This window comes from Penicillium manginii, assembly GCF_028828005.1.
Source record: "Penicillium manginii strain IBT 31320 chromosome Unknown utg000001l:1.0-3466041.0:1.0-3467806.0, whole genome shotgun sequence".
NCBI lineage: Eukaryota > Fungi > Ascomycota > Eurotiomycetes > Eurotiales > Aspergillaceae > Penicillium > Penicillium manginii.
This window is the reverse complement of record NW_026643102.1, coordinates 2,640,678-2,659,180: the sequence shown is the minus strand read 5'-3', so window position 1 is coordinate 2,659,180 and position 18,503 is coordinate 2,640,678. Positions and strand designations below refer to the sequence as shown.

General features: G+C 49.9%; 7 protein-coding genes across 7 annotated transcripts; 2 read left to right on the top strand and 5 right to left on the bottom strand.

Annotated features, from left to right (window-relative positions):
• Positions 1-1,108: 1,108 nt before the first annotated feature.
• N7533_000962 (uncharacterized protein) lies at positions 1,109-2,245 on the bottom strand (the record flags this gene model as incomplete). The annotated part of the gene is made up of 1 exon (XM_057097612.1): positions 1,109-2,245. One exon carries the CDS (start codon positions 2,243-2,245, stop codon positions 1,109-1,111), a length of 1,137 nt encoding a protein of 378 aa, XP_056966105.1.
• A 1,030-nt stretch (positions 2,246-3,275) lies between these two features.
• N7533_000961 (uncharacterized protein) lies at positions 3,276-4,765 on the top strand (the record flags this gene model as incomplete). The annotated part of the gene is made up of 5 exons (XM_057097611.1): positions 3,276-3,452; positions 3,519-4,009; positions 4,056-4,479; positions 4,532-4,637; positions 4,704-4,765. The coding sequence occupies 5 exons, from the start codon at positions 3,276-3,278 to the stop codon at positions 4,763-4,765; spliced, it is 1,260 nt and encodes a 419-aa protein (XP_056966104.1).
• A 2,861-nt stretch (positions 4,766-7,626) lies between these two features.
• Positions 7,627-8,226, top strand: N7533_000960 (uncharacterized protein; the record flags this gene model as incomplete). The annotated part of the gene is made up of 1 exon (XM_057097610.1): positions 7,627-8,226. One exon carries the CDS (start codon positions 7,627-7,629, stop codon positions 8,224-8,226), a length of 600 nt encoding a protein of 199 aa, XP_056966103.1.
• Positions 8,227-9,450: 1,224 nt separating this feature from the next.
• N7533_000959 (translation initiation factor 2A) lies at positions 9,451-11,736 on the bottom strand (the record flags this gene model as incomplete). The annotated part of the gene is made up of 5 exons (XM_057097609.1): positions 9,451-10,047; positions 10,084-10,640; positions 10,694-11,331; positions 11,442-11,583; positions 11,715-11,736. The coding sequence occupies 5 exons, from the start codon at positions 11,734-11,736 to the stop codon at positions 9,451-9,453; spliced, it is 1,956 nt and encodes a 651-aa protein (XP_056966102.1).
• A 1,088-nt stretch (positions 11,737-12,824) lies between these two features.
• On the bottom strand, positions 12,825-13,946 carry N7533_000958 (uncharacterized protein; the record flags this gene model as incomplete). The annotated part of the gene is made up of 2 exons (XM_057097608.1): positions 12,825-13,746; positions 13,876-13,946. The coding sequence occupies 2 exons, from the start codon at positions 13,944-13,946 to the stop codon at positions 12,825-12,827; spliced, it is 993 nt and encodes a 330-aa protein (XP_056966101.1).
• Positions 13,947-14,435: 489 nt separating this feature from the next.
• N7533_000957 (uncharacterized protein) lies at positions 14,436-15,992 on the bottom strand (the record flags this gene model as incomplete). The annotated part of the gene is made up of 3 exons (XM_057097607.1): positions 14,436-14,827; positions 14,904-15,740; positions 15,953-15,992. The coding sequence occupies 3 exons, from the start codon at positions 15,990-15,992 to the stop codon at positions 14,436-14,438; spliced, it is 1,269 nt and encodes a 422-aa protein (XP_056966100.1).
• Positions 15,993-16,524: 532 nt separating this feature from the next.
• N7533_000956 (ESCO family N-acetyltransferase) lies at positions 16,525-17,655 on the bottom strand (the record flags this gene model as incomplete). The annotated part of the gene is made up of 1 exon (XM_057097606.1): positions 16,525-17,655. One exon carries the CDS (start codon positions 17,653-17,655, stop codon positions 16,525-16,527), a length of 1,131 nt encoding a protein of 376 aa, XP_056966099.1.
• Positions 17,656-18,503: the final 848 nt, after the last annotated feature.

The window sequence follows — 18,503 nt, the reverse complement described above, 5'->3', positions numbered from 1 at the left end:
CCAGTGAGCTTATACCTCCAGCACCAATGCCACTTAATGTCCGTGTCAGATATAGCCAGATCGGACCTCTTGCCCACCCTGATAGGAAATCGCCAATCATAATACATGCGACGGAGATCATTAGCACAGGCCTACGCCCGGAAATATCGGAAACGCGGCCATAAAGGGGTTGGAATGTTGTTTGACCAAGAAGGAAGGCAGTTCCCGCCCAAGTGATTGTTGTACCCGCAGAGAGAGCATTGGAAATTGTGGGTAGAGCAGTCGTTGTTGAGTTCATATCAAGGTAAGATATGAAATAGCACGAGCAAAGACAAATATACGAGACAATGAGTCGAGGGAACGAGAGCCGCAGTGTCTGGTCATGCAGATGGTTCAGCCTCTCCGGCGGGGAAGACCCATCTTTCCCTTCCTCGATGGTAGATTCCGAACTCATCATCTCGAGGGGTGAATAACTATAAGTCTCGTAGCTTTGCGACATTGGATGGGTGATAAGTCTTGAGAACGAACGTGGCAAAACAGGCAAAACCTAACAAAATTTTAGAATTCTACAACCTCGTCAAATGCAAATTAGAGTGTGACATTCAGATTGTTCGCATCATACCTTGCGATGTCTCATCGGCTCAAAGGTGACTGCATTTTGCAACTTTACAAATAATAGACCGGGTTAATAGCGTTTCTCGTGCTAGATTGTCCGACACGAATTGATACAGAGGGTCACACTTACATTGCCTGTTTCGCAAAACGGTCAATGGTTGTCGGTGGTCTCGCAGGCAACCTACTATGTGCTTGTGCTGAATATCATGATTGCTCGCGTGCCGCATTACAAAATGCAGTACCCCTTTCTTGAACCATCGTCATATGAACTGGGGTGATAAAAACCATGAAAAATGAAGAAACGTTCATTTGTGGGAATTTTATGGAGAAGACGTTGGATATTTCGCCATGAGGAAAGCTGAAAGCCACATGATATTGCGGTTTACGGATACTCCAGGTTCAGAGAGATTTTCGTATCCACTAATCAAGATAACTCTGCCTTCATACCATGGAATAGCGTAAGGCTTCCACTTCCACATTGACCTTGAGAAAAGAAAACGACAACTAGAACTAGCTACACAATCGAAACCTGAATAGAATTGATCTTCAATAGTTCCTCAACGCTGATCATGTAAAAATCGGCCTCGCAACCAGACTGGGTGCCCATCACCAATGCCCCAGCAACATTGTTCATACGGGATTCGATCAGTTGTCGTGCTTGCTGAACGAAATTACGCATTTCAAATTTTTTTTCGACTTCGAGGTCTTTCTCGAGTAGAATACGCATGAGGCAACCGTAGTTCCCAGCTTCGGCGCAAGCCGCTGCTTCCTTGTCACCGGCAAACAGAGCTGGGGTGAAAGAACAAGAATACCCCATAACTTCTTCGACTGCCTTTATTTTGACCCTCATCAAATGATTCGCATAAATGATCACATTTGCACCGGCATCGATAAGGGTTTCTCGGGGAGTGGTTGAGTAGGTGGTGGGAACTATCACGAGGGGCGTGACTTGATCTCTTTCACGGAATCGCTTCAGGAATTCGAGGACCTCTGTGGGGCTTTCGCTTTTGCTGTGAATCATGATGGCATCGGCACCTGCCTTGGTGTAAATCTCTGCGCGGGATAGTGCGTCTTCGAGAGATGCCTTGATGGAGGCGGCTTCTTCGACTGGATCATCTTTCGTGATGCGTACGTTGAAAGACTCAATCCTGGCGGTGACCATCAAATCAGAACACTGGGTGCATTCCTTGAATGTCTGAATCGTTTTGCAAAATTCCGCTGGGTCTGCTTGAGACTGTGATCCGTTGGCCGTCAAGAGAGAATTGACCTTTTTGCCTGGTGCTTTCAATTCTTTGTCCTCAATGACCACCATGGAGACTCCGACAGTGACAAGAACTGCCACCAATGCCGGGATATCGCTGAGGGGTCCACCGCTATCAGCATCAAAGGCTGCGCATATCGTTCGGTCGCTTGGCCATAGGGTTTTGATGGTTGTCGCCTGCAAGATTGCGCGGTAGAGAGGCGATACGATCTCGGTGTCGGGAATTCCGAGATAGGTGGTTTGAGTCAGACCACTGATCCAGATTCCTTCAAAATACGCTCCATCTGTGCAGTTGGTATCCCGAATGGCTTTTGTAGAGGATCGATCATGCGCTTCGAGTAGGCGAATGGCCCCGTTGCTCTTGCGAAGAGCGGACCGCACTGAAATCATAGTGGAAATGTTTCCAGCGAAATGATTTGGTAGTTTTGGAAGTTGATTCGAGCTTTTGGAGAGACAAGATTTCAGGAATGATGGAGTAGTTGGAATTTGGGAGGTGGAAAAAGGTGAATGTCAATTGGAGGGCAACAAAAACAACAGAGTTGAAGTAGGCACCCGCGGGTTCCCTTTTTGGATCACATGTCGGATCAAACATCAAATGTATGCTTTGTTTTCATTTTTCTAGATTGAATATTCTATTTCTTTTGATGCAAATAATTGAAGCCTTTGTTAATTTCACTTCTTTTATGGATTACTCGGTTATACCTAGTACATTGGCAAGACATACATGCAGCATCATACATGTAGCAGGCGTATGGGATTGGAGGTTAGATCTCAACATGGGTGTATACTACATAGGTACCACTAGTAAGCACTAGTATAGACTGAAGGTGTAAATTCCTCGTAATCCCCGACCAAGCCTTTCTAGATCCTGCTCAATTGTTCGGGTCATATCCACTTTCACCTCCCGGATGTAACCAAATGACTGCATCCCGATGTAAGGGTTGCAGGCACTCGCAGACAGTTTTGCTCGAGAAATAATTCAAACGGAGCGGTACTCTTGGTACCACAAAATATATACTACCCCATCTATTGCGCAATTGTGCAGTTGCTGAAGAGCTTGTTGATTTGATGTACACAATATCTTTTATAGTTGTGGTCGAGAAGCTCAAAGCGATGACTAATACCCCCAGACAAGGTTCGGCCCGCCGGATCGACGTATTTTGGCCATCTTCACCAATCACAACCAGGATCCACCATCTTAACAACGACTCTGTGTGATGCTGCAGGTGACTGCTAGTCCTCGAACGGACCGTGGCTCAAGCAATCGGTAATCTCTAGAGGAGTCCGGCCATATAAATGTTTTCCATCGTGCTTTTGGCTAACACTCACTCTTATGGTCTAGGATACTCTATGTAATTCAAGAACAACTCACATCAATAGAACCGATCATCATCTGAGATTTCGAAAAAAATAACGCGAGATGGGCTCTCATTCGATCGAATCCCTTTTTTCAGAGCTTGACGATATTCCTTTGGATCCTCACTACGCCCTCAAAGAGGACTTTTCGGCCGATACTTCTCCCTCGAAAGTGATCTTAGGATCAGGTATCTACCGTGACAAGGATGGAAAGCCATGGGTATTGCCGACAGTGGTAGAAGTGTGTCAATACCTGATATATCTCAATGTTTCAGGATGATGCTAACATCTGGCTCAAATCATCAAGGCGGAGGAGATCGTCAAGGCTTCCGAAGACTCCGGTCGGTATGACTATCTTCCTATTCCCGGCTACGCACCCTTCTACACCGCGGCACGGGACCTCCTATTTGGAGCCCTCAGCTCACCGGAAGAAAATTTTGTCTCTGTGCAAACTATATCTGGAACAGGCGCCAACTCACTTGGTGCACACTTTCTATCCAATGCCCTCAAGCCATCTGCGGTATGGCTATCCAACCCGAGTTGGGTAAACCATGCAAACATCTGGAAATCGGTAGGAGTTGCAGTGAGGTCCTACCCGTATTGGAACCCAGAGAGAAAGGCATTGGACTTTGAAGATATGATTCAGACTCTTACACTGGAGACTACTCCAGGAGATGTGATTGTACTTCATGGTTGTGCTCATAATCCCACTGGACTTGACCCGACAAAGGATCAATGGAAGATGATCGCAAATGTGTGCGAAAGACGAGAATTGTTCCCGTTCTTTGACTGCGCCTAGTGAGTATTGCCCTTCCCATGTTCATGTTTTGTCTGATTTCGGAAGCACACAGGAGCTTACCAGAGATAACAGCCAAGGATTTGCCTCGGGGAACTTAGATGAAGATGCTTGGGCATTGAGACATTTTGCATTCCGTGGAAGCATGGAACTTGCAGTGGCGCAATCCTTCTCAAAAAACATGGGTCTCTATGGGGAGCGCGTTGGAGCCCTGCATCTTCTTACGGGGTCGCCAGACGCAGCGGGCAAGGTTAAAGGGCATATACTACGCCTTCAACGAGGACTTATCTCCCAGCCACCCAAACGAGGAGCAACAATTGCAGCGACGATTCTCAAAGATACTACGCTATTTCAAAAGTGGCTGGCAGATCTTTGCGAGATGAGCTCAAGGATCAAATGTATGCGACAGGCGTTGTACGACGAATTAATTTCTCTGGGAACCCCTGGGAACTGGGATCATATATTGACTCAAGTGAGACAGCCCTATCATGATTCACAACTGCGAGATCTCTAACGATTTTTAGATTGGAATGTTTTCATATACAGGTCTTAGTCCGGAGCAAGTATCAAGCATGCGGAACGACGGCCACGTTTACATCTTGAGCTCGGGACGAATCTCAGTTTCAGGTCGTAAGTTGGACTCTGGATGATAGGAGTTCTTGATCAGGAGCTTAGCGCTAACATTCTCAATCACAGTCAACAATGCAAATGTCAAACACGTGGCTCGAGCGATTGATAAGGCCTGCAGGAAAGAATGACGTGGTTTTCCCAAGCAATAATATTATGGATGTCACGGCATCTCCAATAGGACACCTGCTGATTATCCAAGAAGTTTGTTGCAGGCGATTGTTTATTCCCTCGGTTATTCATTTGTGCTTCTAGTTAATACCAGATAGTCGTAGCTTTCTATATAATGAATAATACTAGTGGCATTCTGGCCGCCGTCAGTCCACTATTATTGTCTACAATGGATCAGCATATCGCATAAGTAGAGTTGGGGCAGGTGGACACCTCTGATCCCAGACCTAATTTGGAATGGCGCCGTCATAACTTTGTGCAAAGCCCTGGAGTTCAATTTAGATGCTTAGCAGGAGGGAACGTGGGCAGAAAACAATATCATTCGTCCAAAGTCAACTCCACCTTCCCCCACAGAACCTTTAAGGAACTCTACAACTTTCCCACTCTTGCCGACCGACAAATTATTGCCAGGTAGAGACTACCCGAGCCGCAGGATTCATAATGATTTACAAAGAACTCACAAGTTTCCCAAACTACATTCTCGCAAGCCACCAGTATTGAAATTCAACTGGCCAATCATCCATCGTTGCCTATGTGTACAGACTTGATGTGATGAGCTCCTGTACGCAGAATAATGTAAGCTGTACTTTCTCCGTAGCGCTGGAAGCGTTATTGAAGCTATTCTTGCTCTGGGCTGGACTGTATGTGGAATCAAATAGCAGGACAGTAATCGACTCGGAGATATGCCAGACAATACAATCGCAGATAATCATCTAGAAGACAGTTTTTAGGAAGTTGGCATTGTTGAGTACTAGATGTAGTCGCGAATATAGGACAAGAGATTGGCCCGTGACTACCAGGACCCATCCAGTTTTATCATGTGTCCTGCCAGCGTGTGATTGAAGGCTTGAAATGGACGAGTTTCCAGCCAACGGGGTAGGGAATCAATCCAAACGTGGCAAGAAACATGCTTCAAAAGTAGAGGCCCCTACACTTTTGAGATTTCGAAAGAATGAGCACGAGGAGTTCCAAGGCATCTTATGTTGCCAAGGTTGAGCAGACCTATGAAAAATGTTGGACTGCCCCAAAAGCCCTGCGGGAATAGTGAGCCCTACAATAACGAATACCGATAAAGGGCTGTAGATTGTGAGTTGCATGAGACTATCCGAAGTGCCCAGTATAAGAATACAAAGGCCATAATGGGCAGTTTCGAGGACCTGCAGGTGACGATGCAAGGTGGGATGACGAAATTTCATCTCGGAAACTGAACATCTGCCATGGATTTGGCCCTGGAAGCGCGAGTTGGTAGATAGCCAGTGCCGCTTCGACTGTCCTCTATTAATCGTCGAAAGTAGATGGCAAATTACGTATCGAGAACAATCCTCCTGACGCTCACCACCGACCAATAACTATAAGCTGCGCTAGACCCATGCTGCTGCTTTGGATCTTCTGACGACCGCACAAGAAATTACTGAATACCCCACGAGGTGTTCGGCCGAAAAGCTTCGTGTCTCATGGGAACCTGACAATCTTTCATGCCCCTGAGATGTACGACCTGACTGCACCTATAGGTAGCTTTTCTCTAAGAAAACTAGACGGCTTATTATCTTGCTGATTAGCATATAGTAATAAGTCATATCCACAGAAAGTGTCTCAGTTCAGGTTTACCACACATACCAAGGAACAAGATCCCTCAAGTGTATTCAGTAGTCAAGTCCACTTTGTCTAGGTGGATACATAGTACGGTGCATCTAGAGCCTCATTCCAATCATTGAAGAGCGAAATATCTTTTCCCACATTTGTTGATCCGTCTTTTCAAGAAAATTGTTTCAACACTTCGAGTTCTACACCGGGGTGCATGGTAGGCAGCAAATGGCATTTGAAGCCCAGCCGAGGATTTGAATCGAACAACAATAGCGCCGGGGGCCATCCGTAAATTGTGGCTCTCTGGTTGGTTAAAGCTTCCAAGAATGAACTTGCGTACGTCGCGATCCTAAAGGCCGCGTCACCAGGTAAAGCAGCCCACATGGACAGCTTCCGGGGTGGATACTCTATGAAAGATCGGATCGACCGGGAGTAAAATAGTAGTTTAAGCTAAGCTTTTTGAACCACCCTGTGACTCACCTTTAAACTACTATTTATGACCCTAAATTTGGCCAAAGAGAGGAAAGACAAAGAGACTGGAAGAGAAGTCATCATGACAGCCCAGGAATCGCTAATTATCGAGGGGAAAAAACAAGAAAGAAAGACTGCAAAATTATCTACCAAGGGACGACAATTTCGCTTCGCATAAATTCAAGACGGCAATTCCTGAAATTTTCAGTAAATGGAATCATTTTCGGTATCGTAGGCCATAAACAACCAGAGAAAGCTAAAGCAGTCTATGCAGATCCGGCATCTAATTGGCGCGATAAAATATCACGATAGTACTAGACAGCACCACAACGCTAAATACTACTAGTAATAGTCCGAAATTGGTATTTAGTGCGCAACAAGTGTCAAACTAGTGTAGGCTGGGTTTATACTCCAAACTCGCTCAGGTCAGACAGGGATGATTTGCCGACGATAGGATCTATAAAGCGGCCCCATCTCCCTTGTGCTAAGAAGCCATCAACACATTGAAAAATTGGAAACTTGAATTCCTTGCAGCTTCGATTCTACGCAAACTCTTATCTGCACATCTCGGTAAGTGGCCAATATTTGATCCATGGATGTGAATGATGCCCAGGTGCCGATCTCTAACACGGACTGACATATTTAAGAAACTTTCGTGAGGCATCGAAAAATCTTTGAAGGCACTGGTATCCATGGATCTGGTTTATTTGGCCTGCATTCTTATCCTCGATCTTATTGCCATCTTCTACCGATATACTGAGGGAACATGGTCAAATTCAGCCGTGTCTTGTGTGGCATTCTCGCATGCGGGCTTGTTGATCCATGTCTTGCTGGAGACCATGCGACAACATCTGTGATCACCACCCCAATCTTCCACGAATGGGACAACGGATCATCCAACATGACTGTAACTCTGGGTGTCATCAACGCCGACTACGCATGGGAATATGCCAATACCACGTCCGAACTCAGCAAGCGCACGGGAATTTCCACGGTCGTGACAGTGGTCAAGTACGGAGCAGCAACCATCGCCACGGTAAAGCAAGCGATTGAAATCTGGGAGTTCATTGCTGGTATCATCAAGTCAAAGTCGGAGGCGGACTCGTGCACATTGACTTATGGGACGGATATCAGTGGTGAATACTACTATGGCTATGCGTACAAGGCCACGACTACTGGAGAGAATTGTGACACTACAGCGGAACGCAAGACAATCCTAAGCGCCGTTGAAAAATGTGCTACTACACTTCATTCCAAAGGTGCTGCTGTTGGCTGTTGCACTTTCCACCATGGGGGTACTTGGCATGGCCATCTGCAGCTGAGTGCTGAGCCAGGAACCTATCCTGTGCACAAAGTTACTTGTTAGTATGAGAACCTTTTCCTCCAAAGGAGCCAGAGAAAGCAGGATGAAGCAAGTCTTCTGATGCTGGATTATTTCAAAAAAAAAAAAAAAAAAAAAAGGAAAAATGATATTGCCGAGTAGGTGCAAATCAAAAGGTTTCCATGCCAGCTTTTTTGACTAGAGACTTTATAAGCAATAAATAATTGTATTGGACCAGAATTTCAAAAAGAGATGTAGACTAGTAGTAAGCCAGTTGGAATTGGGGTAGACATTAAGACTTGAACAGGGGTATACTTTGTTGCAAGGTATCATGCTTAATCTTAAAAGTTCTCTTGTCCATGATATTTTGCGAGAGGTTTTCGAAGCCATCCTCCCACAATTGACGAGACCAAACGGAAGGCAATTGGTTTTGGCAACGAATTTCTCCCAAATCTATTGTAAGGATGCAAAGAAGGACTTAATCAAGTCTCCGGTACTCGCAACTATGAAATCGGTGCCTGAGGCAACAGACCCACCAGCAAAAAAGTGGGGACAACAGATACACTTAGAAATGGAAGGCACGATTCACTTTCAAGTACAGAAGGCAACAACAACCAACAACAAAAAAAAAAAAAAAGGGGGGGTGAAGGTGCCGAGTGCTGGAATCGACCTTTTGGTCTGGACAAAAACAAAAACGGCAAAAAGGTGGTTCAAGGCAGCTACCAGCGTTTCATTAATCAACCTAACCACTCTTCCCCCCAAACAGGTAGGGTCTTGGAGACCCCTAGACCATTCGGAGATACGATGCCAGGATGGTCTCTTTTCCCAATTGTAACCGATGCCTTGTCCAGTTAGGTGTCTACTATACAATCGACAGAGCAGTCCTTCCCCTTAGATGCCCCTGCAAGTACCTTACCACTCAGGCATCCGAAGTTGACAACAGATTATAGTAAAGGAGAGATTGTGCCTAGCCAACACTGAATAAAAGATTAGGGCATATACATAGTTAGATACAGTCTAACAGATAATCCATACCGTCCACGGGTGGAAGGATAGAACTTGAACTGACAAGATACATAATGATCAATTTGGCATTTGATTGTATATTAGAACTTGAAGGCCTTCAAGTTTGAAAACCTTGAAAGACCAACTAGTACTCGTACTGTACTATGAACAGCGAGAGAGGACACAACATCCACAAACGCAACTATGCACAAAACATCCAACAAAATACTACTATGTTCTCATTGTGGTTATCTGCATTTGTATTTACCCATCATAACCAACACCCTGGAGCTCCTTACGCACAGCATCCTCCGTCTGGATCTTCTTCATCTGCGTATCCTCCAGCTTCTCACCGCCAGCAAGACGCATCTTCAGCTCATCGATCGCACGGATCTTCTTGAGCAAGCCGCGGATCTTCTTATCCTGGGACGACTGGTCGATGGCGGGAGCAGCGGGGGCAGGGGCAGGAGTAGGGGCCGGAGCCGGAGCAGCCGCAGGAGCAGACTTAGCGTTGGCACCATTGGCATTGCCGTTGGGGGCACCATTCTTGCCGCCGCGGTTGCGGTTGCGGTCAGAGCTGGGGCCGGTGGGGGCGTTGGCGGGAGTCTCGGTCTCCTCGTCGCGGGCCTTCTTGGCTGCTTCGCGCTTCTTCTTGTTCTTCTGCGCGGACTTGGAGAGCTTCTCTCCGTCGGCACCGGCGGGAAGAGCCACGCCGCCGCCGGGGGCAGCTCCGGGAGGAAGGTACTCTTCCGCAGGCTCGGCGCCGGGGATTTCACGGCGGCGAGACTTGCCGAAGCCGTTGGTGATTCCGGCTCCAGGGGCGCCGTCACGGACGTAAGCAGCACCACCCTGGTCCTCACGCTTGAAGGCCAGGGGGGGTCAGTTGGCCGCGGGCACCAGGGGGGGGCGATAGGCGCCGGCGGGCTTGACGGGAGCCTTGCGAGTGCTCAGGTATGCGGTGGCGGACGGGTGAGCAACGGGGAGCTTGGTGAAGGGGTCGCCCAGAGGGTACTGGCTGACGTTGGCAGGGCGCCAGGTCACATCGTACAACTCGGTCATCTCTTCGTTGTACATGAGGCTGCCGCTAAGGTGCCAGATGCGGACACCGTTGTCAACACGAAGACGGGGGCTGGTGGTGGCAGTCAGGATGTACTGTCCGTCGGGAGACCAAGCACAGACACTGGCATTGGATGCCTCGACGGTGGCAATCTTGTGGAAGTTCTTGTCCATATCGTAGATATCCATCTGGCCAGCCAAGTTACCGAAACCGGCAACGAGAACGAAGCGGCCGTGGGGCGAGAATTGGATGGTGTTACGCGGGCTCAGAGGGAAGGTGTGGGTAGGCTGGCCGCGCATGTTGAAGATGGTGGTCTTCGCAGGCATGTAGCCGTAAACCACACCGAACTCTTTCGAGTTGGGGTTCCAGCTGACGTCGTGGATGGGGCCCTCCTTGTCTGCGTGGTGTTAGCGTGTGGTTCGAAAACGAGGGTTCATAAGATTCTCATACCGAGGTCAATCCGCGAGTCAAAAGCGCCGCTGGCACTGAGCAGGTACAGGGTGGTCTCGCCATAGTAACTCTTGCCAGTACGATCCACCTCGGTCTGGGCGAGGACAATCAAGGTTGTCCCGGAAGCGTTCCACTTCAGCTGAACCTTGTCGCCCTTGAAGAAGCTCTTCTGCGAGACCGGGGCGTTGAACTGAGGCACAATAAATACCTTAACCTGGGCAGGCTGACCCTTACGCTCAGGGATAAACACCGCAATCGAATGGGTCTGTCCCGGCGAGAGGGCAAAGTCCGCCACCCCCTCCACACGCAGCTTATTCCAAACGTTGGACAGGTTGTCGCTCTGGTAGAACTGAACCTCGTTGGTCACGACGCGGGCACACAGCTTCTCATCGGCGGTATATTGCAGATTCCAGCCCGTCTGTTGCTTCTGGACAAATCTGCCCACAACAGTGTGCTCTGCTCCAGTCTCAATTGCGCGCCACACCTTCAGGTTCTTTGTGGCATCGCCGTTCTCGTCCTTGGTCGGTCGCTGCCAGGTGATCACGTAGGTGCCAAGCGGGGAGAAGCCAAGCTCGAACACGTTCTCAGCGGTAATGGTTGAGACAACGTTGCCGGCGGAGGAGTCAATGATGGTGACCCTGGAAAATTGAAGAGGTCTGGTTAGTTTGATTGAGAAGGGACCCGGGAAAAGGGTCCACAGCTGGGCGGGGATGGGATTGTATGTCCCCGCGGGGATATCTGTACATACCTGTCGGGAGAAGCCCATGCGTAGTAGCGGCCACAAGGAGAGTAGGCGCTGCAGCGAAGGTTACCCTCGGGTCTCTCAAAGCCTGACAAAGGCTGATAGACAGGGGCGGCATCCATGATGCCAATCCCTTTGAGGGTACGGTCTTCCAGGAATGTCAGTCATCGTCTTCTCAGTGTGTGGACGACTCTTATTTTTCATTTCCGAGCGGCGGATGTCCGTGGAATGTGTAGAGAGAGGGGAGGGAGGAAGATGAGGGGGAAGTGTGGAACCCACATGCGAGTTGTGTCGAAGCCATTTTGAGCAGAATTCAAAGTTGCAGGAGCTAAAGCCACCAAGAAAAATCAAATGAGTATCTCGACTCTAAATGCAAAAAGCGTAGCAAATATGCTTTATCCTTGTTTCCAAGATACTGGTGTAATGAACCAGGGCAAACGAAAACACAATGCGACCGGAGATCGGGCCGTTATGAGGGACAGGACGAAGGTCGAGGGGAGCTCGGAGGAAGTAGGATGAAAGCGATAATCGAGCTATTCACGTAAGAGAAGTTGCTCGGTGAGGTGTGGGCTTCAAGAAGAAATCGAATACGACGACGTGGCAGACAAGATGAGTCTTTGTCGGGTGGCGAACCAAGGGCGAAAGAAACTCGCAATTGAAGGGAGAAATGTGGAGAGATGAATCTTCAGTGCTAGACAAGTCAATGCCAGCAGGCGGAATCGAAGGGGGTGAGGAGGGTGATCGAGGTGAGAGGGTGGGGAAGAGAGGATGAAGGAAGAACTTGAAAATTTGGGTGTTCCGCGCTGCTCAGCCGGAGGCGGCATGCGTCATGGTATACACTGGCACCATTGATACTATTATATTGCGTATATTGCCAGTACTACTACTACTACTACTAGTGGTACTTATACTACTATGGGCATATTGCATTCTATCATACTTGGTCCTTTCTTTGTTCTCCTCCGTCTTTACCATGGGTATGCCTACATGCAGTCCTATACAGTCCCATACTGGTATACTCAGCATCCATAACGCCACGGCCTAGATCTACCACCCTACTACGGAGTACTGAAGGTTATATCAACCACCAACTAGTCACAAAGCATATTCAAAGATAAATGGGGCCAGATTTCACCAGGAAAGACCTTGTCAAATAATAATCAAACAGAGAGTTCCTAATTCCCTCCACCAAGCCTCCTAGAAATACATCACGCGACTCCCTCATCGAGCTACTTGAACTAAGATAAGCACAGACAAGGCATAGAATCACCAAGAGACAAATAGCTACCTAAAGTAATGATAACAACAAACAACACATTTCAAAAACGCCTTCCAACCCGATCGTATTCTACCTACATTTGCCCCATCCCATTCCATACAGTCCCCAATCTATTCCCGCGGAGTCCCAAACCCACCACCACCACCTACACCACCCTCACTACCCCTTTCAAAAGGCGAAGCAAGACGAGGCGTCCTAGCCGTAGTATCAACAACATCACTATCAAAAGTCATCCCATCAACCATACGCGCATCATCCATCGGCTCAGGCGTATTCGACCCAGCCGGCGAAACCGCCATCCCCTCATCCCCGCCCGACCCCAACTGCTGCTGATACAACGAAGGACTCTGCTGCTGCAAATACGACGCCAACGGATTCGACCGACCAACATTCGAACTCATAGACGTCGGTCTTGGCCCCGTCCCCGGCCCACCAGACGCCATCCGCGTCAACCCAGGCGGCGGCCGCGAAGTAGGACCACTGATCGTACTACTCGCGCCCTCACCGAACCCTACCAGACTCGCATTCCCTTCATCACTGGCATTACTCACGCTAGAAAAGGCGTCGTCGTGGTCGCGGTCCCGGTCCCGGTCCGCGAGGTCAGTGTCTTCGCTCATTTTGTCTTCGTAGGCTTCGCTGCCGCTGGCCCAGGTGCTGGTGTACGTGTTGCCGCCCAGACTGCCTGTTGCGCTTGCGCTACCGACGGTGCTGCGCTCTTTCAGCGTGGCGGGACTGTCGAAGTAGCCGTATGAGGCTGCGGCGCCGGGGGTATGGGATGGGGGCATGGAGGTTGTGGGGTTGGCGTTGGCGTTGGCGGGGGAGTAGTGGCCGCCTGCTCGGGCTGTTGCTACTCGTTCTAGGCCTGCGAGGCGGGAGATGCGGTCTGCGCGCTCAGCGTCTAGGGTTGTTGTTGATGAGGTTGATGCTGAGGAGGATTGGTGGGTGTGGCGAGCGTGCGGGAATGGTGCGCCTTGGTGGCCGTCTTTTATGGCTGTTGTTGATAGGGCTGAGAGGCCTGAATTGGGGGTGCCTCTGTTGGATGCCCAATGTGGTCGTCCGGGTTAGTCGGGGTGTTTTGTGAGATGGGTCATGGTGGGATGAGGTTGGAGATGGTAGTGGAAATGGGAGGGGGATTGGAGTGGGAATAAGGTGAGCTCTTACGGTCCCATATCAGATGGTGTGACGGGGTCTGAAGGTGGAGGTGGGAGGTTGATCAGCGTTGGAGTAGTCATTTTTATTTGATTGTTTGAGGTTATGTTGATAGATGGAGGTAAGTGAGAAGGAAGGAAGAGAAACTTGAAGCAAGGTCAGTTCCAAAGCGTCAAGATTGGGTCTGTTGTTTCAGAGTAAGTCAAGGGGGAGACAGAGACGGAGCAAATTGTGGATGTAAATTGTGGATGAGAAAGGGAATTGCGGGGTGAGAAAAGGACCGACTCAATCCGTAGAAGATTTAAATAATTCTAGAGTCTCGCGACGTCATGTCGCTGATCACATTCGGCCAATCAGATCGTATTGCACCTTGCAAGGTCGATGTCTGTTTCTGGCATTGGCTGGGCTCTTACAACAAAGAAATAGTAGAATATTCGCAAATGCAGAGTCAGGTTCAGGTTCATACAGTCATTCATACAAAGATCGTTGGAAAACAACTACGAGGATGGATTCAGCCCGCTGGATCCTCCCACCTACTTCCACCCCTGGTATCAAAGTATAGTCTTCAATGCCTACTGACTGACCTTGCGGCTCTCATAGTGGCCACGCAGGTCGTCCACCTCTTTCTGCAGTCGTGAAAGATCCGCCAATATATCGGTCGCGTTGGAGGGTTGAGGGAGCGGGGTCTCTGCTTGGGTTGCTGGGGGTTCCGCCCCGCCATCACTGGCGCGGAGGATGGAATCCCGTGCTCGACGGGGGGGGTGGCGGTGGAGGGGGTGCTCCAGAGAAGGAGCCAGTAGTTGGACTTCCATATGATGAGGTGCGTCGGCCAGGCTGTAGTGGTGTTGGCCGGGAGCTAGGTGCTGATGGTGGTGGCGAAAATGAGTCCGCCGGGGTCCCGGATGCGGGGAGAGCTGCGGCACCAACAGCAGCTCGGGTCTCTGCAGAGGCTGGCGGCGGCATACTAAGGCGCTTGCGATCCTGTGACATTGAAGATGCCACTGATAGCGTTGAAGGGCCCGGGCTAGGCGGCCGTGAACTATCGTTGCTCTCTGAATCGATTGATGACATGGTCAATCGGCTATTGCTCGACTTGGACTGGGTGGACTTGGATCGCCGCATTTGGCTATGTCGTCGACTGAGAGGTGGTGTCGGGGGCCGCTTGCTCTGGGAGTGGCTGCGTTGGAGAGAGTCGGTTGAACCGGATGCCTGCTGATGATCCGAAGGCGTCAGGAAGTAATCGGGCGCTGGTGGTGGTGGTGATCCTGCATTGGCATTTGGCATACCCGGTGGTTGAACAGAGGTTACGCTCTCTGGCGAAGACGCGTGAAAGGAGCGCCGATCCGTGGATCGAGACGACTCTGGTCGAGATGTAGAGTTCGAATTATTGATGCGCTTGCCATGATGGCTCTTTGGTGGCGGGGGTGGCCTTTTCTCCTTGTCGGCGCGACTCGACGAACTTGTGTTACCATCATTTTCAGGAGACTTGGACCCTACGGGCTGAACAAGTGACGGTGTACTGCTTTTTGCTGTATTCGGCCGGCCAACTTCTGTCGTAGATACTTGTGTAGAAAGAGCTTTCAAAGGCGGGACTGTGGTCGATCCCTCCTCGGATGGAGCTGGGTGTGGAGCGGACCCAACAGGATCTCGCGGGTGATGATCGGTCGGGGAAGCAAAGCTCCTCGAATGCTCGTCATTGCGCTCGTCATCTTCATTATCGCTGACGGCAGAATCAGGATTGAATGGGTCCGCCGTTTGCTCGTCGGAAGAGGAAGAGGAAGATTCGTGATCCTCGATCTCGAGTGATAGCGCCGACTTTCTGGGGTAACCGTTGGGCAGCGGTGAAACTGGCGGCTGGATGGGCTTCGTAAACAGGTCTGGAGGCAAATTGATCGGAGGTTGGGATGGCGATGCCTTCTCCAGTGTAGAACCTCCTGTTTCATCCGATCTCTCGTCAGTCCTATGATGCGGGGAAGGGGGCCAGCATTGACGATGCTCGCGTCTTATCGGAAGTTGCGGGTTCCAGAGAGAATCCCATGGGATGCCACGGTGGGGGAAGATGGGAATGGGATGGATATGAGGAGCTTACCATCAACGTTTCTGGCGCGAAAGGGATTGAAGGCAGACATCTTGAAAGATTCTCTCTCAGCTGGAGAGGATGAAAAGGAGGAGGGGGAAAAGCCCCCGCCGAACTTCTTATCCAACTATGCGCCGCCCTCCGATCGATGGCGTCCGGCTGCCCCGACAGGCTACAGTCACAGATTCAATTCCCACTTACGGCCCAAGGCTGTCACTGGTCACCAAATGTGATTATAGTCGATTCCATCGAAGTGGTGGGGTGAGAGTAAGTTGAAGTAAATCGAAACTCGGAAAAGACTGTGTTGTCAGGTATAGAAGAGGCCCGAAGGCGTGTATAAATATGGTACAAATAGATATGAATGAGTCAAACAAGTCAAGCTGTCGCAGAAATCAAAATCCCAAAAGCCCCCTCCCATAACCAGCCGTGTTCCCCAAAAAAAGAAAAAAAACAAATAATGATAATATAAAAAATGTTTCAACGATGATGATGGTCGGCGCAAAAAAAAAAGAAGAAGAAAAGGGAAAGAGAAAAAAAAAAACAGAGAAGGACAACCAAACCCAGAAGTGGAAATGCCAGTTTCATCACCTCTCGTTATACACATGCCATGTCTCTTCCTCCTCAAAGAACTTATGAGCCAATCGCTTGCCACTCTCAGTGGGCTGGCTAAAGGCGATCTCAGCCTTAGAGATCTCCATGCCGTAAATGTAATTGCTGACCACGCAATCCAGTAGATCCAGCGCGATACCTTTCCTCCGCGAAGCTCCGGAGGTCCAGATCCGCGACACACCCACAATGGCCGGATGTACCTCGTCACGCACCGAGACGGCCGAATCCTTCACGGTGGCGCCGTTCGTCTCGCCCTGTACGACCGGTCGCGACTCCCAAATGCGCTCCGTCAGCGCGAGCCCCACGCACCGGCTATCCTTCATATGGAGAAACACCCGGTACCGATCAACCTTGTCTTCTTCGTGCGGCGCGTCTTTTGGGGGCTCGGCTTGACTCCAGAGGATTTCGTCGCTGATCTCGGGGGATGAGAGTTCCTTGTTCACGACCTCTAATACGCGCTTGGCTTGGTTCTTGGCACTGGACGAGGACTTTCGATCAACGATCACTACATAGCCCTCGTCGAAACGCGTCGCTTCGTAGACCCAGCGTGACGCATTCGCGCGCATGAAGGCCTTGCCCAGGTCTACCCCCGTCGAATTCATCTCGTGGAACTTCTTATGCAGCGCCGCATCTTCCGTGTTCGAGGGGATGTACTCCATTCCGCAGGTCACACAAGTCTTTCGTACCTCATGTCCCAAGTCGATTTGCATTTGGCGCAGGGCTGGTTGTTTTTGCTGCGGTTGGTGCTGCGTTGCGGCGGCTTTGTGCTTTGGTGCGTCGACATCGGAGGAGGAGCGTACGCTATTGGAGTTGACTTCGGTCAAGGGGGAACCGGCGGGCGCGTCCTTGTTATGTTTGCGCTTGAGGAAAGCAAAGGTTGGTTTGCGCGTATTTGCTGGAGGAGGTGTTAATCGTGGTGGCGGGGAGGATGGCGGCGTGGTAAGATCGTCGATATCGTCGAGGGTGCCTTCTGAGAGAACGACGGAATTGCGTCGCGAGGGACTGGATAGGACCGCGGCGGATGACTCTCGAATCGCATACTGTAGGTTTGTTTCCGCTTCATCCGCTTCATCGAGCACGCGTCTTTTTTTTCGCGGCCCGCTCATCGTCATAGACGCGCCATGTTGGTCTTCCGTATGTTTTCATCAGGCCTCTGGTGGAGGGAGGCGCGAGGCCAAGAGTTAGCTAGATATAAGGGAAGGTAAAACAAGATCAATCACTTACCGCTTAAAAGAATTGGTGACTGTCCACGGCATCTCCCTGGAGGTCCAAAAATGGGAGGGGAATGAAGCTGTTTGTTTTCCGGTACGGGGGGGGGTTTTGCACTTTACATAGGCGGATCGCCGGTTCCACCGCACGCGTGGCGCTAACTGGTTTAGGTCATATTGTTCATTTGATTTGCTTGGGGGGGACTCACTGGTGATCGTATAGCTGTTGCTGTTGCTGTTGCTGTTGCTCTTGCTGTTGCTCTTGCTTTGTATCCCTTGCTGCGAAGCTGGGGAAATGCCTTGGACTGCAGGAGGCGGGGGTATTTGCAAACGTTGGAATACTCCGTAATGCTCGGTGATTCACTGGAGGGGCTGGTTTAATGGGTATCCAGTATCCAGGTTCAAGTTGGAAATCGCCACCAGGTCGAGTAATTACGATGCCCAGGATGTGCCAGGATAGTAGATGGAATACCTAGGTATACCTAAAATTAGGTGGGGAATAGTTGGCACTGGCACTGGTATTGGCAGGTCGCAGTTGCAGCCTGGAGGTCGTAGTTAAATGAGGATAGCAACTTCCACCTCCCTGATTCTACCTTCCCAACTTCCTCGACTATTTGTGGGGGCTTGCTCTATTTCACTTGCAATTTTGGGAATTCCTCTCAAGTCTGCCTGGTATGCCCCGGTGGGACGGGCACATCGGGCCTCCTTTCGCCCCTTTCTGACCTCAGGAACCAGTCAAACTGGTC